Raw genomic sequence first — 27,884 nt, 5'->3', positions numbered from 1 at the left:
CCCCTCCAAGTTGGGGGGTGAGCAGCTTTATCGCGGTGACAGAAGCTATATTCGCGGCAACCGAAAAAGTTATAAAAGACAAATCGATGAGTTGCGACAAGCCGGTTAGCGTGCCGCGACTGTTAGCGCCATCTCATAACCTCGGCAACGCTTGGTCACGCCGCAGACGCCACGAAACGACCAATCACGTCAGCGCTTGCTTGGCCTGACCTCGCCGCGACCTGCACCGAGGGATTTGATTAGACGAATGAAGCGTAACCTTGACACGGATTCTTGGCGAAGAGGACTCCCCCACGAATGTTGTCCGAGTACCTTCTGTTTATAAGCCTTGTGAGTGTTGTCGTGCGCGCACGCGCGGGGGGTGAGCTCTGCACACCTGAGCACGCGCCAGGTAGACAAGCGGCGGTGGAGAGAGGGAAGAAGGTAGGAAGCAGACGATGGGGGGTGCGGAGGAGCCTGCACTGCTGAGGCAGAGACCGCCAACTGCCGAGAGGGTGTGCATCGTCAACTCTGGCCTCACGTACGACGTGACGAAGTTTGTAGATCGGCACCCGGGTGGCCGCGAGGTCCTCGTCAAGCATGCGGGTCAAGATGTCACGCAAATCATGCAGATGTCGCCACACAAGCACAGCAGCGCCGCCTACGCCATGCTTCGGAAATACCGAATTGGAGATTCAGAGGAGCAGCAGGTAAGACTGACCGTTGTGTTCTCCTTTCCCTGCAATTTCACTCACAACCTTTCTCCTCCTCTCTTTCCCCTTCCCCAGCCTACACCCCTACTTCCGTCACTTTTACGTGATCTCGCCGTCAACATGGCTGTATCCCTCATCCCACCCCATACCCGAGACTATGAAATGTTATCATCAGTTTTTAAAATGTGTTGGCCGAGTGTTACTGTTTATGAATGTCTGGTGTAAAATACTACGACGATAACATTCGAAAGGGAGGTGTGTGTGTGGGGGGGGGGGAATTTGTCCAACGCTGGTCACATGACCACCTCTACCTTCCCCCATTCTAAACCACAAACATCCGCATCGCTGGTCTGACTGACTTCATCGACCAGCCTCGGACCTCGTGCCAGTAAACTCAGTGCACGTGGCAGTGTTTGAGAGGCTGTGTACGCTTCCCCCTCATCCTCCCGCCTGCTGCACACCTACACCTCCTCCCCTCCACTGCGCAGCCGCAGTCGGCGTCGTCAAACTCCGCATCTCGGACGGCGCGTGGCCTTGTGACGCGTGCAACAGGCGCGCGCTGCTCGTTACCATTGTTCTCGGTCTTGTTTTCTGTTTGTGTGAGGTGTGGGGGATAGGGGTCAGTACCTGCACTTGAGTCTGTTTTCCTCAAATCCTTCACACGTTGTGCGCATCAGAGGGGAGGGACCTAGCAAGGGGAGGGTGGTAGTGAGAGAAAACTAATGAGTAGTGGACTTCACAACGAGCTTTGTGATGGGGTTTGTATGAGTGTGTGAGAGAGTGTGCATGTGTGAATGTGAGAGAGGGAGCATGCGTGTGTGTTTGTTTATGTGTGGGAGTGTGTACGTGCGCGAACGCGTGTCTACCCAGACGTGTGTGCAGTGAACGGGTGGCGGGTATATTTGCTAACCGGGTCAACAATTTCCTGAACTGGGAACATTTAGTATGTATGTTTGCGCAATTTCCATAAAAATAAAGTGGACGAACCTGTTCCATATGAAGTAGAGTATGAATTTGAATGTAAACAAATGTTTGAAAAGTAAACAATTAGTTGAAAGACAACCTCGCCTGGCGTCTGTTTGACAAAAGATAACGGACAGCGCTTTGTTTTAGGAAGATCAGAAGACGAGTCATACCTGATAAGATATAACTAAGGTGTTGGCTTTGTTTTGCCCTTTTGTTTTGTGTTTTGTTTGTTTGTTTCTTTGTTTTTTGGGGCTTTTTTGTTTTGTTTTGTTTTTTTGAACATGGAATAAGAAAGAATGTCTGGGTTTATTGAATTTCGTAAAAGTTTGAACTAACGATGAAACCTAGCGACAAGCACCTGCAAATGCGTCTGTACCTGAAGGTCACAGTGAACAGGTGTGAACACCACCGGGGCTCAGGGTGGTGCACGTGTCAAACGTTTGTTACGATAATTAGTCAGAGGTTGAGTACATGTCTTGTATTTTCATGACATTTGCTTACATGACTAGCGGTCGAGAGTTGTCTCCGGGTCCTCAGGATTCCTTTCCCCTTCGTCATCTTATTTCCTCCCACCCTCCCTCCAAAAGAAATCTGTTTTTGATGAACGAGGCGTTTTTGGGCTTTTTTTTTTTTTTTGGTCAAACCGACTAAACAACTCTGAAGGATGTGATCGTCATACTATTTTGGTCGTGATGCTGCGCATTATAATTACCCATTATTATTATTATTATTAGTTTTACATGTGCCAAACAATGAGTAGCACATCTGCATTTCGTTGTCATCCAAATGTCAACCTCGTTGTTGATATTCTTGTTTTAAAGGGTTTCATTTTGACTTAATTAAGAGTGTCAAATAATCATCGTAACAGTATTCTTTGTGCATGCATAATAAGATGTTAAGGTTCAACTTGTTGAGGTCACAAAGTGACATCCAAGACAGCAGAAGGTCCAGAAGTGTGCGATATTCTTTAAGGAAACAGTTTCCAAATGGTCTTCCCTTAGGGGAACAGCGAATAATTTTATTAATTTTCATTCCTAGACTGGGACAGACTTCAGCAAAAGTTAAAAAGCGCGGCCTCTTGCCAGATCGAGCTGATAATGATTTCATTAGCATCTGTAACTAGTATCTCCAGGTAAGCATTTTGTCGCTTTTGTCACCTGCCATCATCTTCTTCACTTATTATGTGCCTCTTCTCACTTATTATGTCCGGGTGTGTCAAGGGAGACAACGTCAATTAAATGTCAAGGGAGACAACGTCAGTTAAATACTCGCAAGGGCAACAGTTTATATAATTACTGGGCACCGCAAATAGTGTCATAATTATACTACAAATTAATGATCTGCATCGATTACCATAAGTATATATTTATATTTAAACACGGAGACTTTGTTAGGGTTTTTTTAAAGCTTGGGTATGTTGCTGACTCATCCCCCACAAAGCATTATTGTAATTTATTTTTTTGGATGTATCACTTATTTATGGGTTTAGTAGGGCGTATACTATATATTCACATAGTTTCCTTACATTACATCAGATTCAGTGTATTAGGACAGCAAAAAACAAAACAGTATGTCAGCTATAGACAGGTGTAACATAAGGGTGGAGGCAATGGGTGATACTGTACCCGGGTCCACGGCTGTGAGTGGGACCCCGCCTTAGTCAATCTAATTGTGAGCATATCATTATATACATGTACTGGGAAAATAGGGCCGGAGAGGTCTCTGCCCAGGGGCCCATGCTGGCTGTGGGTGGCCCTGGGTGTGGGTATGAACTACCTGACACAACATGGGGTAGATATAAACGACTTGACGACTAGAGAGACTGGCAATGTTAAACATCAATTCTCCATGTTTTAATTTCAGCTTTCTTGGGTAAGATGTCTTGTTAAACATCAGGGGAGAGCGAAGAATAAAGCATTAAGGGTGGAACTATGGATGTGAAGGAGGGGTGAGGTCTGTACAGACAACAGCCAGGTGTCGCTGCAGGTGTGGTAATTATCTTCAAACTCCGCCATTTGCTGTGTTGGCGTAGGAAGGGTGTGGCGAGGCTGGCAAAGGCATCACAACACTCATCAGAGGGACTGCAGAAAGGGTGGGGAGACTATCACAAAAACCCGGGAGATGTATCGAGTGCTTGTGTGCTTGCTGAGCTCTGGATCTTGTAGTCTAAGATCGAAGGAAAACGATCGAGTGAACACACACACACACTAACACCGACGCTCGCGCATGTACGAACGCGCAATGAGAACAAGGAGGAAGTTAGAAAGGAATGTAAACATGTAAATAACAACAAATAACAACCACAGGCTGTATAGTGGGAGGACTTCTGGCGGTGCTCACAGCCCTGCGACAAGCTGACACGTGTAGTCACGTGTTCGGGGAAGACGCTTCAGCTAGTCGAGGGTCCATTGGACAAATACAAAAATTAAGTTTTTTAGATGAAAGATGACAAGTTATAACTGCCGGCTGATGACGAATGTCCTGAATGCTTCTAATGACTAAGGTCTGTACTATCTTCAACTCCTTCAAACGCCTTATCCGTCCTTTCTCTTATTCCTTCTGTCATGTTTCTTTTTTATTCATTTTTTTCTGTCTTACTTTTATTCGCTCTCTGGTTCTTATTTATTTTTTCTGTCCCCCTGTCCATTTTTCCTTCCCATAACGCAGTCCGATGAAACAGCATCCCTTCGCACTAATCCAATGATGGAAGCTCGGGTATCGTGGTTAACATCTTTTCTCGGGTAAACATGTGGTGTCTGTTTACAAGGCCAGCTCCAGTCTTACTATGGTCTTGCTTGCTGTGTTGACTTAAAAACATTAACCCTCCTCTCTTCCCCTCTCTCCCCCTGCTCGAAATTGTTTTGTTTGCTTTTTCTCCCTTTACCTTCTCTCTCTCTTTTTCCTACTTTTGTAAAAAGACAAGGTGTTGGTTGGAATACCTTCCTGATACACATTGCTTATCTTTTTAACAACAACAATAACAACAACCCAAAAAACAGCAACAGCAACAATTTAATGGTTGTGACTTAGCGTTAGAGTTCCAAGGGTTTTATTATTTGTTTAGGGGGAGAGGGGATGGAGAAAGGAAGGGCAGAAAGTAGTAATGTTTCGTGCTTATAGTCATAATAGGAGTAGTGTTACTGCTGACAGGCGGGGCGCTTCAATGAGGACCGAGTAGACCGTGACTGGCCGACATAGTTAACTACAGTGCTGAGGTTAGCGATAGACTCTACCCCGGGTAGCTACCCCGCTAGACAGGGACACCATTCACAATGCCATACCGCGTGCTCGCTGATGTGTGGTGCACCTGTACGTGTACTTGAATCAATACCCCGATCCTACCCTACAATCCCCACCCTAGCGAGCAGCAGACCTGAACGTATGATGATCCTTAATGTGAAGTCATCGTGTTGCACACACTGTCGTCTTGAATGCAGGCATGCCTCCCTCGCCTTTCACATGCCGCGACTTCCTTCTCCGTTTTTGAGATATTGTTACATTTTTTCTGTCTTCATAAGCGTTTTCCAGTACGACCTGTGTGTGGTTGTGCATTTGTAAATGCCATTCTGTGTTTTGTGACTGTCCTAATTGTGTGTGTGTGTGTGTGCATGTGAGTGTGTATTTTCAGCCCTAACAGCCCCCTCCCATAATCGGGAGAATAGATGAAATGAGTGTTCAAAAATACTACCCGTGTACAAACCCAGGCCCTGATGTACAAATCATGACAATAGTCAATGGACAATGGCCAAAGTCCGGAACTAGACGAAACATGACTCGTGACTGATGAGAAATATGATGTCAGTTGGGTTTTCCCTGTTGCTGATGTGCGAGAAACGAGAAAACCGCGATGAAGCCTTCTTCAAACAATTGTAACCCATGTACTAAATATCGGGTGTCTTGAGGTCACATCTCGTCTTGGACAAACTTTCTCATCATGCGGCATCCGCTTGCAAGACCGGCTACTCACATTTGCCATCTGACGTCATCATTGTACAGAAGGGTTCATAGCAGTGTTTGTGTGATTTGTTTTTGTGGAGCTCTCTCGTAGCTATGAAGCCTGCGGCGCCTCGTTTCGGAAAGTCGGGAGAGCCGCGTGTGAATGAGGTCCATACCCCAGACCCACACAGCTCTTGCCCCATACCCATCCCCTAGCAACTTTAGACGAAAATTGGAGACCCTGCCTTAGCAAAATGCTACCGCTGCTCATTAGGAAACTGATTCTGCTTTCACACTCGTGTGAACTGTTGTGCAAACACAGAAATTGAATGGTCAGGGGGACCTTTGTCAGTTCAAGACTTCTTACATCGGTAAGGGTCACCCCTGAACAGCAACTAAGGCTACATCACGACAAGGCACCCAGCCCTGTAAACATGCTACATGCAGAGAAAGAACAGTCTACCCGAGATGAGAGCTGAACCCAGGACAGCAAACCCTCACTGTGTTGGTGACAGGCGATAACCGCCCAGCTCTCCAGAGAGTGCAACACGATATTGCTATTATTCATCTTTCTGTACCAAAGACGGTCCCTGTCTGAGACCTTTCTGTCTGTCAGGTTCTGCTAGCTCCTGTGAAGAACAAACTACATATCGGCTGCCATGTGTTTTTGTCTTGCTTTTGTATCTTAGCGGTCTTTGATGTTCCACCCTGTGCTTTCTGCTCATTGCCTGATCCTCCAACCTGCATGATTCCTTGTAGCAAAAAAAAAAAAAAAAAAAAAAAAAACAAAACAAAACAAAACAAAACAAAAACAAAACAAAAACAAAAAATAAAAACTCAAAAAATAAAAACAAAGCAAACAAAAAGAGAAAGCGATCATCTCGTCGTATTCGGAACCTTTAAGAATAAAATTTCATCCTTTTCTCTGTTTAACATTCTGTTCCTCAGAATTTTTCTCAAATTTTTCAAATTCTTTCTTTCAGATCAGCCTGGACAGTCCCGCGCATTGACTATTGTATTCCTGCGTGAGATGACTAATGGGGTGTTCAGATGTGGATGGTGTGGGAGACATGTACACTGTGTTATCGCCTTGTAAAACAAAGTGTGATTTGTTTATAACGGAGTGTAAATGTTTTATTGCCCTTTCCCCATCGCCATGACATCAGGGGAGAGGAAGGTATGCGAGTCCTCGACACTCAGTATTATTTTAGCTCGTTCTTTATTGGTGTTACCTTGTCCTCCATTCTTCCCCTCTCCTTTTTTGCCAGTTTTCTTTTCTTTTGTATGTGGGGAAGGGGGATTTTTCCCCTTTACGTTTGTTCTCATCACACCCGAAACAAGCTGTAAATCCTCTTGTTATATATAACTAGTTCCGTGAAGATCATAGTCTGTGTGTGTGGTTTCGTGAAAGTGTCGATAGGTCGGATGAATGTTTTCGTGGCAACACTTTCATTCCAAAATGGTTTCCTTAAGCAAATGTGAATACCTTTTTTTTTTTCTTTAACTTCACATACATTTTCTAGTGAATATGCTGCCTGCCTAACAAAACAGGAAACGCATACACTCGATGAAGGGAGGAGGGAGGGAAAGGTTGCGTGCAAACGGACATTACAGTTATTGCAGCCAATGGAAATGAGCGACAATGTGCGCAGCAGTCGTCTTTACTTCCGTCCGTCCTCATCCTGATGCAGCAAGTTACGGTCCCTAGTCTGGAGCTTTGAGGGCCGCCAGGAGGCGGCACCAGGTCCCGCGTACCTGAAATTCGCGAGTGTGAACAGTGTTCAGTGTTAGTGAACATTCTCGTGAAAGTTTCATGCAGTCACCTGTAGAATCTCGCCACCTGAACTCTTGCGTGTGTCTGAGAGAGAGGCTGACGATGACGTGTACCAGATTTATGACAGATGAGTAAAAACAAAAACAAGAAAAAGATGAAAGAGACAAAGAAGGATCAATAGAGTCGTCCGATGTCATCATCTGTTTGAAGCCTTTGAGAGAAATGCATGCACGTGCTGGAGTGTAAGTCCTGTTGATATCGTTGATTGTCGAGATAACCCGCGAGATGGCGACATCTGGCGACAGGCAGGCAACATCTCAGTCACCCTGACCTCAGTCTGTATGAGCAGTGTTTTCGTTACGAAATATCAGTCCTGGTTTCACGGATGTGATTTGAAATTAAAACATGTGTTGCCCCACACTTTTCGTGGATTTTGCAGAATCTCACGACCTGAGCTTGTGCTCAGCAAATAGAAACAACAAGCTGGATGAGAGTGACTCGGCTGATGGCAGTGTGTGTGTGTGGCCTTTATTTTCTTTTTATTTACTAATATAGAAGTCGACATGCACCACGACACAAATAAAAAGGTTAGGTTCTTTCCCTACATCGTTTATTCTCAGTCGATTCAGCAACGAAGCCATCTTCTTCCCAGAATGCTTTGGGAGGCTGTGACGTCAGCGGCTGGTTACTCTGGGGTGTGGGGGGTGCACAGCTCGGGTACTCACAGCAATCAGGTCAGGTGGTCATAAAATGTCAAACGTTTAACGGATTTCTGCGCGGCGTCCATTAGCTACCCAGGCTTCCTGGCATCAGACATCTTCTTCATCTGCGCGCGGCAACAGTCGCTGTCCTCGATAAATTTCAAGTTTAATTCCCTATCATCCTGTCCGATAGCTGCTTTGGTGACCTGAGCTGGTCAGAAGCAAAAATAATTCTGGCAAAAGCGATCGTTCATCAACCTTCTGGGATTAGTCTCCACGCTCCTTCACGATGACTTTGAAACCCTGCAGCCGACTTTTTTCCGAGTTAGAAATGTTCAGAAAATCGCCAAACAAATCAGTGTGGTCACCTGGGTGTTGGTGGATGGTGAATTGATGGGACTGGCTATTTCATTCCTAATCGTGCTAGCGGTTGTGTTTCCCATGGACAGATCATCCGGCAACACAACAAGTCCAAGAGATGGTGAGCGCAGCAAACGAGAAAAAAAAAAAACAAATTTATCGAACCACGAGCAGTTTAAATGCATTGATTGCACACAGGTTGGATATTATTGCAGTTTCTAAGCATAAAAAATGCACATGTTAACAGGATGCGGATTTGTCAACTTTCAATTTTGTTCCTGTTGTGGTGTTTTGCCTCAAGTGTGGCAGCTGGAACAATGTTCCCAGGAACATCATTGCGCGCGGAGAGCAGTGCTCACCAGACATCCCAAGAGGCTAGCTCTTAAAATTCATTTAATACAATTCGATGATTGAAGAGCTCGGGGAATCGATGTAATTTACTGTTGGGTATAGGGTTAGAAATATTAACTGATGCAAATAAAAGCCATAACTTCCACAACAAGAGATATGTTGATAACATATAATCAAATTTGAATGTTCCATAGTGTGTATTTTTTAATTCTTCCATATGTGAATGAGCAGGAGAGTTCAGGATGGTTTCAAGCGAAGTAGTTATTCGTGGCAAAGCTTGTACTTCGCTGTCAGCGGGAGGGGTGGGGTGTTGGTGGGGGAAACTATAAACAGCACCAAACAGGCAGAAATAATAAGTTTCATGTTCTAAATGCATGTGCGCTGAAATAGAATATATACCGACAATATCAATATCCTCAAAATAAATGAAATAAACACCGAGTGCGCCAGCTGGCCTTTGAGTCTGTTTACAAACAGTTCAGGCTTTAGAGATGTTGTCTTCAATAGCAAGGTCCGTGAGTCATGTTGTATCAGTTCTCTCCTGTCCTGAGGTCGTGAGTGTGAATTTCATTTTTATTTTATTGTATTGGCTGTAAGGCCAGGCGGACATTTTTAGTCATAACATCAGATAAAACATACATCACAATTACAATCTCATGTACAACAAATGGTGACAATATGACAAAAGATATAGATGAACAAATGATACTAAAAAATGAAATTATAGAGAAAAAATCATTTAAACAGTGATAATACAATTTTAATATATTTGCTTAAATAAGTAAATTTGGACAAAAAATGAATTTCATGATTTTTTTCGCAGTTAATTATATTGTATCCACCCTTTCGATGTTCAATATGTTTTATCACTTATTTTTATTTTGAAAGAAGCTGTTTTATGATCTTACGATTTACAGATCACTAAACGTGTAAATTCGTTATTTTGCGTGTTCTAGAAGTACATTTTAAAATTATTTTTATATATTAGTTTACATGAGTTGTTATGCAGACTTTTTAAAAGTTAGATTAAAGGTAAATCAGTTTTTATTCGACAATAATTCCTAATGCTCACGGATAAATAAATTTCCATATTCATTGATTTTAAAAAAACTTCCCCCGCTGTTCAAATCTTCAATCGTAATGGCCTTCGATTTTACACACAAATCCTCTTTGGCCGCAATGAATTCTTGGTGCAAACCTCATTACATCTCCTTGACAACGATAGTAAACAATCGTCATGACAATATTTTATTGATCCTTGCGGAAATTGCACGCCACCAAGACTTGTCATTACTAAAATGCCACTTAAACATCACCGATCTCTCGTGTACTGAAACGAGAAGAAACGATGATAACAAACCAGTTAATTATTTACAGTGTGTACTGCCTGTGAAGTGCAACATGTGGCGAGCGTGTCAGAGAAAAGAGAAAAGTGCGGACGACCACAGCTGGCAGCTGCACCGGAAGTGCCGACTCGTGGTCGCGCAAGAGTTGTGCGCATGCGTCTACACGGCAGTATACAGCAGGCAGGTGGCCCCTCCGCAGCTCTTTTTTCTCTCCTCGGTGCCTGGGTGGGTCCTCAGTGCCTGGGTGGGTCCTCGGTGCCTGGGTGGGAACTGAACGACAAGCTATTGTGACGTCGTCTGTTGTACTCGTGGTTGACGAGAGCTCAGAGTCTGTTGTGCAGCTGGCAAGACTGTCAAGGACAGAGCCCTCGTCACACAACACCGCCCAACAAACAAGTCCTGCAATCCCTCCCAGACAGGATGGATGGGGGAGAGGATGGGGGACCACTGGGGGTATTGGGTGGGTGAGTGTTGGGTGTGTGTGTGTTGAAGTAACTGTGTTGTCTTGTTGTCCTGGATAAGGTTCACGGTTTCAATATTCCTTCCCTGGCTGGCTGTCCAAGTTCCGGCGACTTTGCCAACAGATATATACGCACGCACCTTAAGGAATCTGACTTTTTAAATAGTGATTTGTTAGAATTCAAATCTGCAGTTTTCACTTCGTGTGTGCGTAAATCAATGGTTTGTAAACGATGCTAAAAACTTTAGTACGATTTCTCAGCTACTGTTGATGATCTAATGTAATATGTTTATTGTTTGTTGCTCTTATATATTTTACATGATTGCATCATCGCGAGTGGTTTACCTTTCACATTCAACACTTAGGTCGACGATGATGATGATGATTATTGATGATTGATGAAGGATGGATGATGATAATGATAATGATTTTCCTCATGAAACGCTCGGCAAACGTTCGAGTTCTCTCTCTCTAACTTAGAATTACAATAGGAAGTGGTTTGGGTAAGTTGGTTTTTGGTTAATTAATTAACCAGTACCAGTAAATTAGTTCAGGAGGAGGCGTTTGACAGGAGAGGAGATAACCCCAACATGACGTAGTTAGTGGCGTGCTAGAGTACAGGGACTTGGTAATGGCTTGCCAACAGTACACGTGACCTGCTCCGTTTGGGGTCAATGCTGGGTGGTGGTGGTTGTGTAAGAGACTGGGGTAGTTTGGCTTGAGTGGATATTGGGGTCGGGTACCTGCGCAAGACAGATTTACGTGGCTGCCGGGGGATTGGTGTTTAGAGCCCTCAACTAAGCTACGTCACAAGGCACCCAGCCCTGTAAACGGATGCCACTTGCAGAAAAAGAACAGCCTACCCGATACGAGAGCTGAACCCAGGACAGCCAACCCTCACTCTGTTGTGACAGGCACTAACCGTTGCGCCGCTGGATAGCCCGTAGGAAAGAGAGAAAACAAGAGCCTGCCGACAGACAACAGTAATAACAACAATGAACTTATTTATTTACTGTCTTTCTCCAACAACATCCTGGCTCAAGCACTTTAAAAAAAACATACAGGTGCAAGACCTAAGCACAGGGTTTTTCGTCCACACACAAGAGAAGGAGAGAAAGACAAAGGAGACAAAGACAAGAGAAGGTGTGGACAGCTGTGAAGATATTGATAATACTTGACTGAACCTGATCGGTAATTAAAAAAAAACAGTAACTCGTGAGATCACCCGACAATGAGTATTACCTGAGTAAACGAGTATTAAAAGTGATGTGAGATGGTTGATAAGTGTTGGGAGATAGCCACCCTGAAACTGGTGTGTCGTGAGCTTCAGGGTTGACGACGACAAGTAGAAGGTGTCACGATTCTGTAGGAACGACTGCACGTGCGGTGGACCCGGTACATGCCTGAGATCGCACCACCCGATTTTCTTTATCTACCATCTGGTACGCGTGACGTCGTGACGTCGTGAGGTGGGGGTAGGGTGAGATGGTGGTGAGAGGCAAACTGAGTTGTAGTCACGAGTTTTAGTCGGCCTGCTGGCAGATGAAGTGAAGATCGTATGTCGAGTTGCACGTGCTGGTAGAGAATATCGTAAATCGGGATCCACGCGAGTTTGAAGAGAAGATCGTAAATCTGGAGGCAGGAGCACGAAGGGTTTAAGTCGGGTAGAAGTCCTCCAGTCATGGGAACTGCAGTCTTGCGTTTGTCTCTCACAGTCTTGTTGTCTTGCAGGCAGGATGTAACCACGTGACTTGTTCTCGTGGCTTGTCACATCGCAAAGTCACTAAATACGTTTGGCAAATGTTTACAGTAAATGTCGGTCTACTGAATGCACCTGTATATTATCCATCTTTTGTACAAACATCCAAGACTACTTCAACAAACGTACATTATTATAAGATATAAGCCAACACGTCTGTACCTAACGGTTACCCAACCACGTGCTCAGACTTGCTTGGTGACCTTCTCGATATTATGTATGACGCAATCCACTCAAGCTCATGATGTACCCGGCCTCGGAAACTGTCTACTCATCATCGCCGACCTCGTGAAATGTCAGGTGAGGAAGGGGGAATTAGGGGGAGCTCAGAAAAAGGTCGACATATCTGACATCGTACGTATGCGGTCTGCCACGCTGACGGGGGATGTAAAAAAGAAATCGAACTACAGACACAACCTCCTGTGTACCAGTCAAATGTCAGCCGCAGTTCACCCGCCCACGCCTTATCGAGGGGCAACTGCATCACGTGACCCTGCAGACCGATGCAGTTGCCCCTCATATGCGTGGTCAAGCATGCGCCAACGGTGGTTGCATATCGCACGTGCACCCGCCCTCGCTCGGAGCGAGCCAAGAACCCCATGGTCACGCATGGGTTGACAGGTGACTGGTCTACGGATAGGACGGTATCAGGCTGAGTTTTGTTTCTTAACCTCCTGCTTGGTGGCATTACGTCACCTGATTTGCATATATGGTCAGGTGAGACAGCGAGGTAGACTACACGGGCACCGCCTTCACCAAACAAAAAACAAATAACTTGGCTAACACCCACACACACACAACGAACTTAAAAAAAAATCCGACCTTTAACTTGCGTTCTAGACCTGAAAGTGGGTTAGGATACGAGTGCACCGACTGTAGGTACACCTGCACTGATGACAGGTGCACCTGCGCTCGTGTAGGAGGAACAGGTAGGTTCGCGCGATCCCGCTAGCAAGGGAGGCCTGGTGGCGCAGCGGATAGCACCTGTCACCAGTACAGTCTCCTATCGTACGTGTCTGCTGGCAGCTACATTGTGTGTTGAGGGGCGGGGTGGATGGGAGGCTAGGCAGGTGTGAATGGTTGTGTACTCGCCTGTGAGTGGTTTGCGATCAATTGCGATATGCTGAGCTTCAAAATGATAGTGGAGCTTCGGTGAAAAGGTCGAGTTGTGTTCGTGTCGCAACCAATTCATCGCGGATTTGTTGCGAGGTTTTTGTTGTTGTATTTTTTTTTCTTTTGCTAGAGGTAATAACTAATGGAGTTGTTAATGCAAATGTCTGATCGTTGTGCCGAACTCTCTGTTGCATTAAAAAAAAAATTCCTAGATGTGCCTTTAGGCTGTGATGATAATCTTTTCACGGCATTTCTGTTTGTAAGGAGAGGAGCTGACGTGTCCTTAGTGAAGATGAAGGACAGGGAGTTGCTGTAGTTTTTCAATCGTTACACATGTTTTATGTCTAAGATACAAACGCCGTATAGAAGCTGTTATTTCAAGCAAAGTGTATCATCCTCTAGGGCTGGGAGTGTGTTTCGTGGTGAGCTCACCTGTCATTTCGTGTACGTGTTCGCTTTGATCTCCACCGAAGGAGCGATCGTCATAATCGTACATCACGGTTTTCTGCATTTGTAAAAGCTTAATAATCAACGGTGAAAAATAATAATTCAAAAACCTAACTGCCTGTGAGCCAGGTTGCAACATCTACAAAATAAAAAGCTAGCTAGACACGGTTCGTCTACTTAATCTTAGGTTTTACTGGGTCTGCTTTAAGAGGTGACGCAATAATTAAGTACACATAGTGTTTGTTGGGTTGTTGTTGTTGTTGTTAAACTTAACTCTGTTCAGCTGAGAGGATATTTCATAACCGTCACAAGTCATAAAAAGTCGGTAACCACAGACTGTTTAGTAACACACCTGTGAGCGAACAGTCTACTCACTCTACTGCATCATCACAAACCACCCAGGTAGCGTACCTGCACGTGACAAACGGAGCTACTTGAGTACATGCAGGCACGCAGATCCAATCAATATTTTTTTTATTATTCTTGTTGTTATAATTTAACATTGAAATGAGCTCAAGCGTGTGTTGCCTCGAAGGTGGCTGGCTGTCATCGAAGCCCCTCGACACCAATTAAGTTGTGGATGCTTTGCAGATGACTAACAGTTTTATCTCGAAACTGGCCTCCCAAGAGTGATTAAAAATGTAAAAAAATAGGTGGACGAGAACAACAACAACTGTCACTGTCTGGTACACCGGTTAACCCATGAAAGTAAACATCGCCTGCTGAACAATGGAGGGATGTCTGTGTTTACAAAGAACTGCGGGTCCACCATAGGACACGGCCCGGGGCTGCGATTGTCTTGGTGACAAGGTAGATGCTACAAGACAGGTAAAAAAATCCTCAAAAAAGTGAAGGGATGGCGACCAGCAGTGGAGAAAGAGAGCGAAACAGCTGTTGGCAGGCGGTTAGCTGTAAAAGGTCGGGTATCGACTGTGTCTATCATCTCTATGAACGTCACCGTAAACAGGTATAAAGGTGCTCAAACTATTTCTGTCTGGAGGCAGTGGGCGGGTGATGTCGGTGTAAGCACAAGCTGTAATATATTTCAAAGAAGGTTTTGCTAACCAGGAGTAGACACAAAAAACATAGGAAGAGTACACGTTGGTGTTTTTTTCCCCGGCCCAGTACTCCGCTCCTGATATTGCATCTACTTCTAGTCCATCTGCCTTAAAATACAGACCTTAATGTGTTGTTATTTATTTCTGTGGCATAAGTCCCCTACTTCTCATGATAATATTGTTAATGCGTGTTTCAGAATGGTGTCGCCAAGCCAACAAGCAATTCCTACTTCAGCACAGAGGTGGGTTGGTGTGACCTCATCACATAACCTATCATTCTTTAAGTATGTCAGCAACATATTTCAGGCATCATTTGTCATAATAGGTGTCGTTTCAAGTGGATGTTCTTAAAAGACTTCATACATAGGTAATAAGATTGGGGTTGGTTTTTTTTTTTACTTCATTCTAGAAGTGTACATACTGTACTAGAGCAGGAAAAGAAAATAATGATTAAAAACAGATAGATTAAGAACACTGACATATTTAGTTGTGGGAAATATAAAGTGATATTACAAGGTAAACATTTGCTCCCAATATTTTTTTCCAAAATGACGGTATAATTTTGTTTCCATGAGATATGCGAGTTTGTGAAAATTAAGTCTAATTTAGTGTCTGAACTAAAATTACTAATACATCCAAATGTTGACTTAATTTTATGGCTACATTTGTTGACAGGTTTGTTTAAACATGATGTATTTTCAGGATGATGAATTGATTGACTGGAGTAAGCCCATTCTAGGGCAGGTGGCAGGTCTGGGCAAACACTACTTCACCTGGACACATCAGCCTGTTGATCAGCCTATTCGCCTCTTCAAGTCCGACTTGTTGGAGCTACTGTCAAAATGTCCGTGGTGGCTTGTCCCCCTGACATGGATACCTGTATCGTTGTACCTGCTTCAAAGGTCTTACCTGGGCCTCAGCTCCAACACTGTAAGGTGGAACTTACTGGCAACAGGCAAGTTCTTTAACACATGTATTATCACTGATTTTTGTAGTCTGTCACTGAATTCAATTGAAATTACCAGAGCATAGTGGTTGCCTTCTACAGTTGAAAATTTGGTTTACTGTGTAAACAACTTTTTGAAATGATTTTCTTGCTTCAAGATGATTGTTTGGGGTTCATTCAAGCAGATGCTGACAAGAAAGTGCACGCAAATCCATTTCAGCGACTTACATAAACATCTTTTTTTTTTTTTTACTGATTTGCAAATTTTTTTTCTTGATAGAGATCATTGTGACACCACTCATTATACCTGCATTGGTTGCACTTGGCATCTTTCTATGGACATTTTTTGAGTACTCCATTCACCGCTGGATTTTTCATCTCAACCCACCTCCTAAATCGCCGTTGCTTATTAAGATGCACTTTGTTCTTCACGGACAACACCACAAGGTACATATTACTCACCAATATTGCCTATATGATCATTTAGTTATTGTGAATTAATTAAAAGCTAGCCACAAGGTTGCTGATGTTATGGTCAGGGTCACTATCAATCGATCATTATCAGGGATTGCCTTCCAGGCTTCCCCCTGAAAACTCGCATACAAGGTGAAGCAAGAGAGAGAATGTAAATGTCAAATTTTATGTGAAATGTTTTCCAGTCTCCCATGGACAACATGCGACTTGTGTTCCCGCCAGTTCCTGCTTCAATGTTTGCAGCGGCCATCTTTGGCACATACCTCCTGGTGCTGCCTGTGTCTGTGGCCCAAGCAATTTTTGCAGGCACCATCCTTGGCTACATGGCTTATGACCTGATCCACTACTACATCCATCATGCAACACCCCACTCTGCCTATTTCAGCAGCTTGAAGCGTTATCATGTCAAACATCACTTTGAAAAACAGCAATTAGGCAAGTATAGTTTCAAAATTATTGTTGGTAAATGCTGCTTGCATTTTAACAGCATTTGTAAAAAAACTATTTTCTTTCTTTTCTCCTTTCAGGATTTGGAATATCTTCAAAACTGTGGGACTATCCATTCGGCACACTGATAAAGGATACAGAGTGAATACCTTAATGAGTTAAGGCGAGGTCTCTTGTTATGCAATAGAAAATGGACTTATTTTAACTGTGGGATTTCCGCTGAAACAGCCTATAAATGTGAACAGCATGAAACCTGCAGTAAACTTTGTGATAACCTTTTTAAATCTTTGGCAGCATATGCCTTAAGTATTTTTCCATTTTATCATTAGCCTTGTAAGATTCTTAAGCAAGGTTGAATGCCCTGGATAAAATGACAAAGGCAAATGATGCATTCCAATGTTGTATTGTTGTATTTGTTGGCATAAAGTAACTTCGAAGAAAGAAAAGATGTTTTTTTTATTCTTGAGAATCTCCAGAAAGTTCTTCACCGTTAATTAAAAGAGTTCATAGTTTTAACTGGGCAAATTTGGTGGCAACATCCATGGCCTGTGACAGTGCAGCAATGTTGGATCCTGTAGCTTGTGCTGAGACGTTTGAGCCTCCACCTTTTCCAGAAATGAGCCCCACAACCTTGTCAACCCATTCTTTTGCTGTCAGTCCATTGTCAGCAACATCCTGTACAAAGGAAAAGAATGTAGTTACCAAGAAAAAAGCAACAAACAAAATCTCATAAGGCAATGAAAAGCAACTCTAGACAGTTGGGAAAGGGGAAATAAGCAGGAAGAGTGGCCTACCTTAGGTACCATGGCCATACACAAGATCTTGCCAGCCTCATCGTCTACTGAGAAGAACATGGCTGAAGTACTGGGGCTGAGAGTCTTGTATTGCTTCATGGCTGCATCTAGTGCCTGCGCATGGAAAGCAGATACGCATTAACATGCAAACACTATAATATAATCATCATCAATTTATTAAAATATACTCACTTCTCCCTGACAGGAATGCTCATGGCGTTAATAATGCATAGCATTTACAACCACATGCACTCACCACACTCGGACACCATATATGTCAGACCAACTGATCCAAAATACAGACAAATTATAAAAGCATGTCACTGTCAGGGCTGCTGCACAGGTAGGAAAAGTTATGTTTTCAAGTGATTTACAGTTCCTTATTTAAACAAATTTTATTCGAACTGCATTATCCCAAAGTAATCTTTTTTTTTTTTTGGCATCGTGTATTCATCTATATCTTTTGCCATATTGTTGCCATTTGTTGTACATATGAGACTGTTATAGTGTGATGTGTCTTATCTGAAGCTATGGCAAAAATTGCCCTCTAGGCTTATAGGCAATAAAATGAAAAATGTGTCAGAAAGAAATGGAGACCATTTGAAACCAAGGGACCAAGATAAAAGAAAAGGCACTTTCTCAGAGGTTTGTTCGTGCAATGAGGAATAATAAAAATTCAAGAATCAGAAACACAGTTCAGAGGGAAAAAAAACCCAAGGTGGTTGGGTAGGGCGGGGAAATAAATCAGATAGCTTACCTTTGCATTAGAGCCAGCCTTGAACTCATGAACCACATACTTCTGGTTAGGAGACGCATCAATAAGCTGCTTGCTTTGCTCAACAACCTAAAAAGATAACCAAAGTGTTGTTTTGAAGTTTTTATAAGTTTTTCGGAAATATTACTACCTAAAGATGTATTTTTTCTAAAATGGTGGTTACACATACACAGAAGAATCACACAAACCTCAGTGAGGACTGCTGCCTTCCTGGCTTTATCCAAATTGTCAAGAATAGTCTTCAGTCCCTTCAGTTGAGCACGGATTGCATCCTTCTTCCAGTAACAGATTGTACTCTGTGCAACTTCCTAAAGAAACAAACAGCAGCTTAATTATCACTATTTAAAACATCATTTTGTCCCCTTGAACCCAATGGGAAACTGAGGTTTTAAATGGAGCCAGCACCTTTGACTATATGACAAGGAAGCTTGCCTTGTAAACAGATGATAAATGCAAAGAAGTGTACAAGAAGATCTGAACATAAGTCACCCAATTCTTGTGTAACTGTTGTGGCACCATACTACCCACCTTTGAACTCAGATTCATTTTAACTTACATCATCCAAAGACACAATCTCCCTGTTTAGCTTTTTGTCCAAACACTCCCTTGTTGTTGAGTTTTTCTCCACCTTTTCTTTCAGTTCTGCTACAGCTTTCTCCAGAACTTCCAGACGATGTTGTGCCTGCGACAATGGAACAGGGAATTAAGCCCCATCTGTCATGGTTACCTCTACACTGAACTAGTGTCAAGTCTCTCAGTCAATCTCTCATCTTTGTTGAAGTGTATATATATTGATTTAGTGATTGAGTGTATATATATATTGATTTAGAATGCTGAGCAGTAATATCAACATTGTCCACTGTTAGGTTGGGAACAGAACATGGGAGGGAATAGAGAATATTGACTATTGCATGCTTCTGCATTATACAGCAAAGTTATCAACTTCACACTCTCGTACTATGCTAAGCACCATATGCACATTCATGCACTATCATGTCGTACCTTAGCAGCTTCAGTTCCTGTGACAGCTATGATGCGACGAATGCCCTTAGAAATGGCTTCTTCTGACACAATGTAGAACTGTCCAATATGACCTGCTCTTCGAAGATGCCTGGAAATATTTAGCAAAGTGTGAACCTCTGTCCTCAACTTTTGCCTTTGACTAGGTATATAGTGAAGGACTTGTAGAGAATTCTCTTGAGAACAAATCAAACACACTCCACTTTTAACCTTAGAGAATCAGTTAACAACTTAAAGACACTGCACTTGTAACCTTAGTCACAGCATCTAGTTACAATACTCACGTTCCTCCACAAAACTCTACTGTAGTTAAGGAGCCACCAGGTCCCATGGGGTCAGATTCTAACTGTTCCACCGGAATACCAACAGAAACTACTCGAACAGGGTCAGGGTACACCTATCAAGTGCAGAATAAGATCCAAACACTAGAATACAAACCACTGATACCTTTCAATCCCACCCTACAATGCATTTAATCCCAAAACATGGGCAAAAAAGCATTCTACAAGAACAGCAAAACATTTTATCCATTTACTCATTTCTTAGTCTACATTTTTTTTCCTCTGTGCTATGAAGACAAAACAGTGGATCTGCATTTCAGAAAACGATACCTACCATTAATAGACATAAAGAAATTATCCAGAGGTATTTTATGCATGCATATGATCATGATATAATACAGCAACTACTTAATGCCAAGCCAGTGATTTTGAGTATACAAACATGTTCTTATACAGACTTCATCAACCTCAGACTCACTTCATCAAAGACTGCACGCAGACCTTGGATACTCTTGGCGACAGACAAGGCAGTTTCCTTTGCATACACCTCCTCATTCTTGCTAGTTATTTTATTTACAATTTCCTCTGCAGTCTGCACTTCTTTCACTGACATGGCTCCCTAGACATAAAAATAAAAACACAATTATAATGACCAACTCTACAAGTACTAAGCACATTCATTCAGTCCTGCACACCATTCATACAACACAAATAACATCCCACCTTGCAGGCTAGAAAATTAGTTCATGGTCAAACAAATGATACCTTACATAAAGTACATTTTGAACTAAGAAATTTTAAACTTAGAGAGGAGTGTTTAAGACCAAAGGACACAAAATTTCAAAGCTGAGTACAAGGAACAGAATCCATGGGAATGACACTTCAAGCTTGCAGTCTTTCACGTTCATGTCTATACACATCCTATAACTGCTTCTAACATCAATAACCATTTTATGTATATATACACACACACTGTCATATATTGCCAGCTGCTTTGACACAGGTCAGGGTATGGGGGATGGGTCTTTCAGCCACTCCTGACCCAGTTTAGTCCTCTGATCAAAAGTAGATGGGGCCAATTTACGGTGCTTAATTATTGGGTGGCCCTTATTGTCTTTTCTTTCCATTTTCATGCCTTTCTTTCTGAAGAATTGAGCTAAGGCTATTCCCTCAATGAGTGGACCTTGAGCTCGGAAGTATAGTGAGCTGTGCATCTATCAGACATATGAAACCGCACGGATGCCGAGCCTCGCAGATTATGGAAGCTTCAGGAAGCTTTCCTCATCTGCATAAATAGCGAGGGAGGATGGGAACCAGACTAGAAGTCTTTGTTTGCTGCTAGAGAGGTCCATATCAGTCTGTAGAGAGTGCTGGGGGAACCTGCTGAACACTGGCGGATACCAGCATGCGTCAAGCATAGCAATAGTGCAGTTCCGCAGCCAGGCTATGTGGGACGGATTGCTGGCAATCGGTGCTTCTTCATGTACCTTCTGTGAGCAATAGAACATACATCACGAGCTGCTGTGTGAATGAGAAGAATAACTCCTGCCGCAATTAATTCAGTTTGTACCTGCTCTGGCCAGTATGCAAATGCGTGTGATGCGCAGATGAATTTGGCTGCGAGAAAATTCCTGTGGGCAGGTTCGGTGCCAGTTTTTCAGTACTTAAATATGAATGTGTTGATTTTTGTTGTTGTTAGTGTGAAAGTTTGCATCAGTCATAGTAGACAACGTTTTTAATTAGTGAATCACTGTAAGAGAGGTGCTGGAAGGGCTAGCAAAGCAGTAACAAGGGAGATGGGGGTTATGCTGATTGTATTGTTTTATTCCTGCAGGTACTCTTTGGATTTCTGATGATCTCTTCTGACCACTTCAGATCCCCATTTGTGTTGTTACTATTGCAGCGGGGGGCTGTTGACAGATCCTGCTGTTGGTTTGCAAGAGTAGACTTGTATTCGGCTGAGTCTCATCACGAGGGTGTTATATACTTAAGTAATACTTGATATAACAGCCATATCTGCTATAAGACTGGTGATTGGGTGGGTAGGATTGAGAGATCTGCTCTGGTCATGGAGGACACCAACCTTTGCTGTGAAGTCAAATCGCAGGCGGTCAGGCGCAACGAGAGAGCCCCTCTGGTCTGCTTCTTTTAACACCTCCCTCAGGGCAAAGTTCAGAATATGAGTGCCTGTGTGGTTCTTCATGATGGAACATCTTCTGGGCTGAAACCAGTTATGTACTTGCCAATAAACAACACCTGCTGAATAATTTGTGTTACATGCAAAAATGCTAAAACTGTTTGTCATTGAGTAGCAGGGTAAGTCTGTTTATTTGCATCTAATGAGAAAAGTTTAATACTCTGGGAAAAAGATAAGGAAAGTCAATATTCTGGAATATACATAATGTGATATTTTCATCACTGCTCTTCGCATCATCTAAAAAATAGTGGGAGTACAACAGCATAAAATATTTTGGTATAATCTGTACTTCTAATTCAGTTATGAAAGTTCATTTAAAATTGTTTCTTACCACCCAGCTGTATAATTTTCCTAGTCTCTAGCCTGCACATCCCATGTCACCCAAAAGTCACAACTCACACATTAACACATGAAAAGCACCTACAATGGACCAAAGGTAAGTTCAAGCCAGCTGCAACTATTGCAGCAACTTCAGAAAAATTAGGATGCAGAGAGTTAATCTTTTAAAACAGTTGAAAGGTGGAGTGACTCACTTCATCAACAGAAAGGTTCATGACATCCCCAACTCGGAGTGTGCCCTCAATTATGCCAATGTGCAAGACATAGCCTCCTCGCACCTGAACATTCTTGACCTTGAACTCCACATCCTATTGAAAACAACCAAAAGCCAGCTATAAATAAAATCAATAAGAACAGATCAGAAAGCTTTACAAACCTTTGTGAACATTACATTATTTAAGTGCCACATGAAAGTTATTCCTGACTAAACAACAATGTACTTTCCAGATCCTGATTATCTTTGGAAGCCATATGCTAGTTCAATATATTTTTACTGTAAGCTAAATTCCCTGAATCAAAAGATACCCTCCAAGTTTTGTGATCTTTGCGGGGTGGAGGGGGAAGGGAAATTGACCTTTACCAAAGAGGCTGACACTAAATCAATGGTTTATAGCACCATGTGAACCCCACCTCAGAATAAATAAAATACATTAAAAAGAAAAGCCACCAAAAAGTTTGCTTAGTTTCAAAATAAATATTTTGCACCTCTCCATCTTCTAAAACCCATAGGCAAAGAGCTTGCAAAACTGGAAGACTTGACCCACATTGGTGTAAGGTCAAATACCTCTTCTCCATCTTTGACCATGAAGCCCTCATCGTAGATCTGCCCTCCCTGCTCTGCATAGAAGCATGTTCGGTCGAGCAGCACTCCACATTCCTGTCCTGTGGTCACTTCCTCCACAAACTGCTTGTTGCATCTCAAAGCGATCACTTTGCCTTTGGTAGCCTCAAATGCTGATGGACACGAAACACAGCTTTCCAAAACTTGGAACATGTATGACATCTAAACACAAAAAGAACCCTTAGCAGTCTATGGACACCAGTCAATGATCAGCTTTAATGTTATGTAATACCTCCCAGGCTTATCATCAATAGCTGATGTCACATACATACATATTTGCTCCATATATGTTGCATTCACCATACCACTCTACAAAACCTCTATAGCTGACACCTCAAAATGGTAACAGGAAAGATGATACTGCAGACGACTTAGGAAGTGACTTTGATAAATCTGAGTGTGGGGGAAACATTTTTCAGAAAACAGTGAACACATTGACAAAGATATTAATGTACCGCTTGCTTAATTGATCTTTTGAGTGAAGAAGAAGCGACATGAATTTTTTCAGTATTTTTTACCCACTTTTGTCAGAACACGATTCAAACCTACATAACTAATTCAGTTTTTGGACTAGAAAGATAATTTTGGTATTTAAAAAAAAAAAGCTCAAAACTTGTCAACTTTGATTGCATAAAATTTTTAAAATCTCAAATTTCTGAGTTATGACTCATTTTGTGGTGACAGTCACATATTATAAGCCAAGATTTTGGCATGCTCATCTATAAGATATGCAAAGGGGGAGAGGGAATGTAGTTTTAGAAGGACCCAGCAACTAAGGCTATATCACGGCAAAGAAGCCATTACATAACAGCATGCCTGAGATGAGATCTGAACCCAGGACAACCATTCCTAACTGTATTCCTGAATATAACCATATCAGATCATAACTGACACTCCACCACACTTATCTGAAATTTGCGATTATCATTATCTATGTAAAATCAGAGAAAATACTGTAGTTAAAATAGAATTGTTAAAAACAAAATCCAATTTATGCACGTCACAAAGAATGAACATCTCAAAAATATTCTTACTGTAATTTCCTTCAATGTCTGCAGTGTAACTATATTTTGGCAAGTCATCTGTGGGTGTCACTCCACGGTTTTGCAGTTCATTGATTGCATGGACATCCAGGTTGATCTGATCATCCACAGTGGCTCCCCCTGCCTGTGACATTTCCTGCAATACAACACTCGAGTTTGCAACAGACTGTATAGCTTTGCGACAGTCTTATCACAACTGCTGGAAATTGGACAGTTTTGTAGCCCATGAGTCTGCTGGGAAACTCATCATAATAAAAGCTGCAAAAACTAAATATAGCTACAAACAAGACAGACACAAATGCTACCCACAATAACATTATTCTTGCATTCTACGTGTTAGTAAATGTTGCCAATATTATTAATAGTTGGATAACTCTTCTGGAAAGACATCTTTATGTAAAATCAGAATCACAAAACAAGTTTATAATTTTATACATCGTTCTCAAAAGATCACCCTTAGGATTTGCAGAGCACAAACTGGAAGATAATTTGAAGATTTTTCTTTTTCTTTAAAATGATCCTTAGCCATGAAAGACGTCTAATATTGGTGAGACTTATTACACAAAAGAGATCATTGGTGTTTAACAATCCTACCAGAGAGTGAAGCTTGGCCTTTTCAAATGCCTCCATGTCAATGCTCAGCCCCTTTTCTTCAGACATTAGAAGTGTCAGATCAACAGGAAAGCCATAAGTGTCATACAAGCGCCACGCTATATCACCTGTGTTGCAAAAAGAAAATAATACACAATGCAATGCTTACGCAGACACTTTTGTTGATGAGAAAATAGGCAACAGCATGAAAGTAGGCAGCAAGCAAAGTTACTTTTCCTCTAATGATGACAGGTAGGGATGATTAGTGGCTTGTTCAAGTCAACATTAATACAAGACACAGAATGAACGAACAAACAAAATTTATTGCTTAGGCCATGTGGCCTCAATAATGTGGGAAGTGAACACAGCTCACACAATTTTAGGATAAAATATTACAATTTAAGAGGTACATCATCATATAAATTGGCACAAACAATTACATCCAAAAAAAGTGACAGTAACAATATGGACACATCTTTCTTCGTTTAGCTACTGACAGTTTTATGTCGTTTAAAACAGAGGTTAAGATATCTGGGCTAGGTTAGTAATATATGATGTATTGTTGATACAAGACACAAACACGCACACAGACAGGAGATATTAAAACAACTGATTACCTGGAAGAACAGTTGAGCTTCCAAGTTTGTTTATGCTGCGTTCCAGCAACCTATGGCCTCGTGAGAGTGTCTTCAAAAACTGTGCCTCCTCCTCGTTGATGATCTCTTTAACCTGTTAAGTAAAACCAGAATAAAGATTAGAAAGAAGGAATGTGATAGACACACAATGAACATATCGACACATATAAACTAGCTAGCATCATCATCCTAAGCACTGATAATAAAAGTTTGCAATGCATCAAATGAAATAGTGCAAACATCTGCCCATAGTAAACGAAGGTTCTCTGTAATTCTCCATGATACTTTCACTATGACATTTCTCTTTGCATAAGTAGAGAGGTGAAGACTCCGGGGAAGGGGCAAAGGGAAGAAGGAATGGAGTTTAAATAAGCCAGCAACTAAGGCTATATCATAGCAAAGAAGCCATTACATAACAAAATGCCTAAGATGAGAACTGAACCCAGGACCAACCATTTCTCACCGATATTGGTGACAGGCACTAACTGACTGCCTGAAGGCTATAGAGATCACCTGCACTAGGACTTAATCTTCCTAAACCTTGTGAACAATCAAAATGGCGAAACACATAGGGATCAGAATTGACTGTAGAAAGTAACTTGTGACCAGCACACTGGCCCAGCTCAGCCCCAATCACAAATAAAGCAATCATGCTTACCGTTTCAGGATCTTTTCTGACTTCTGGGAATGCATCACCCTACAAACAATAGGAATACATCAACAAATTATGAGTATTCATGATAAACAGTAAGGATTCCAGTCTACAAGCCACAGAGGCAGTGAACTGCATGCCTGTGACACTAAATGTGATCAGAACCCAAACCCTCTTTTCCATTATTGTTTTCCTTGAAAAATCAGGCAGCCACCACTGGGTAGACAGCAAGAGTTTCACTGCCCTTGTGACCCTCAAACCAGTGACTTTCTACTCCACAGTCAAATGCACCAACCTCAAAACAAATTTCTCCTGAATCATCATTTGCTCCACAGTCACATGCACTAACCACAGACAAAACAGTTTCTCCTCATTATCATCTGCATAGTCACAATTATTTTAAATCCCTCAATTGCCTCAAAACCCCAAACAAAAAACTAGTACCTATTAGCATCACAGCCAAGAAACTAATTACTAAATATATATTTGCAAACAACATAAAGTGCAACACATCACAAAAATATAACAATAATGACCACCATCAATAGGCAGATCTTACCAGGAGTTCAATAACAATGTCCACAAGAGATGCAACATTCCTGGCTTCGCACTGAGTTTTTCTCGTAGCATACCGGACTGCACGACGAAGAATTCTTCTCAGCACATACCTATATGATATTTGATAAAAGACTGATCAGACATTCTGTCATTTGCAAAGATTATACAAAGTCAGACCATCCTGGCTGACAAATGCCACTGTTGCTCCAGGTCTCATCTGCTTTCGCAGATCTTGGTATATCTGTGTTATACATGCATGCACACATTCATGTGTAAGCAGTATTTACAAAAGTTTCATTTTCCCTATCAAAAATTCAGCCAAATGTTTTAAGGTCTGTAAGCCACTTTCTAACTTGAAAGCTGATTCCTATAAAGCTTGCATCTCATTTGCACATTTTAAGTTAAAAACCTCCAACACACCAAAAGCCTATCCATACCCTCTGCCAGTGTTATCTGGGCGGCCTCCATCTGCTAATGCTACAGTCAAAGTCCTGGCATGATCACTATCACTCTGTAAGCCATGTCAACGCCGTCCACATCCTCCTTTCCCACTCGACCTTGTATTGCGGCAGTCTGTAGCCTACACGTTATTATAACAGCTCTCATGAATTAAACAAAATATTTCTTTATTATTCTATGCTTCTCTCCACATCTTAATCTATTTCCGTGAAACTAAACAAATGCTTAAAACCATAACTTTTCTTCCATAGATGGCTATTCAGTTTTAAAAAATCACTGAAGTTGTGAGTCTGCATCAAGTAACAGATCTATGAAGTCTGCACATCGTCAGATACTTATAACAAAATTATGGTCATTTTTGGCAGCATGCTTGTTGTTCAGCTACAGACTGGTTTTTTCATAACTGACATATCAATGACTTTAAAGTAAATATTCTTCCCGATTGACCAGCATTTCACATAATGGTAAGAAATTTTCTTGTAATTCATTAAAAAAATGTTGCATATTCCCACCCCCACTCTTAAGCGTATTGCATCTCCCCCATTGACCTATTCCTTTTGACAGTGCTTTAAAATTTCCCTCTGAACATCTGTGGGGGTATCCAAAGATTTTCTAGCTCATCCACTTACAGAAATCTAGGTTCTACTCTTTCTCTAATTAATATTTGGATAGTTTTTTATGAAATGTTCACAACCAAAACCAAAATTATGACTGGATGAATAATGTCATGTATGACCACATGAGACAACACACCACTGAGATCACAGAATTTAAACATGAAAATTACACTGACAAAATCCATTTGTTACCACCATGATAACAGACATGATAACTACACTGACTTAACAGAGATAGAAATTTACAACGTA

The 27,884-nt window shown here is 42.0% G+C and overlaps 2 protein-coding genes across 3 annotated transcripts; one reads left to right on the top strand and one right to left on the bottom strand.

The window, feature by feature from the left end:
* The first annotated feature begins 43 nt into the window (after positions 1 to 43).
* Positions 44 to 17,276, top strand: LOC112577110 (fatty acid 2-hydroxylase-like). Of its 2 annotated transcripts, none has more exons than XM_025260064.1 (6): positions 44 to 689; positions 15,161 to 15,205; positions 15,666 to 15,918; positions 16,190 to 16,356; positions 16,569 to 16,818; positions 16,911 to 17,276. In XM_025260064.1, the coding sequence occupies exons 1-6, from the start codon at positions 438 to 440 to the stop codon at positions 16,973 to 16,975; spliced, it is 1,032 nt and encodes a 343-aa protein (XP_025115849.1). In that variant the 5' UTR covers positions 44 to 437; the 3' UTR covers positions 16,976 to 17,276. The 2 variants fall into 2 exon arrangements, with proteins under 2 accessions (XP_025115849.1, XP_025115850.1); XM_025260065.1 differs by lacking the exon at positions 44 to 689 and adding an exon at positions 14,739 to 14,872.
* Positions 17,218 to 27,177, bottom strand: LOC112577109 (alanine--tRNA ligase, cytoplasmic-like). Its single transcript, XM_025260062.1, is given in 18 exon segments — positions 17,218 to 17,505; positions 17,625 to 17,738; positions 18,382 to 18,468; positions 18,588 to 18,707; positions 18,956 to 19,081; positions 19,402 to 19,510; positions 19,704 to 19,816; positions 20,179 to 20,319; positions 21,784 to 21,921; positions 22,431 to 22,544; positions 23,021 to 23,190; positions 24,112 to 24,256; positions 24,715 to 24,839; positions 25,329 to 25,440; positions 26,005 to 26,043; positions 26,558 to 26,666; positions 26,994 to 27,060; positions 27,063 to 27,177. Coding segments are annotated over 18 exon segments (2,100 nt in total). The 5' UTR covers positions 27,163 to 27,177; the 3' UTR covers positions 17,218 to 17,334.
* Positions 27,178 to 27,884: the final 707 nt, after the last annotated feature.

This window comes from Pomacea canaliculata, linkage group LG12 (genome assembly GCF_003073045.1).
Source record: "Pomacea canaliculata isolate SZHN2017 linkage group LG12, ASM307304v1, whole genome shotgun sequence".
Taxonomy (NCBI): Eukaryota; Metazoa; Mollusca; class Gastropoda; order Architaenioglossa; family Ampullariidae; genus Pomacea; species Pomacea canaliculata.
This window is presented reverse-complemented; position numbering and strand designations above follow the sequence as displayed.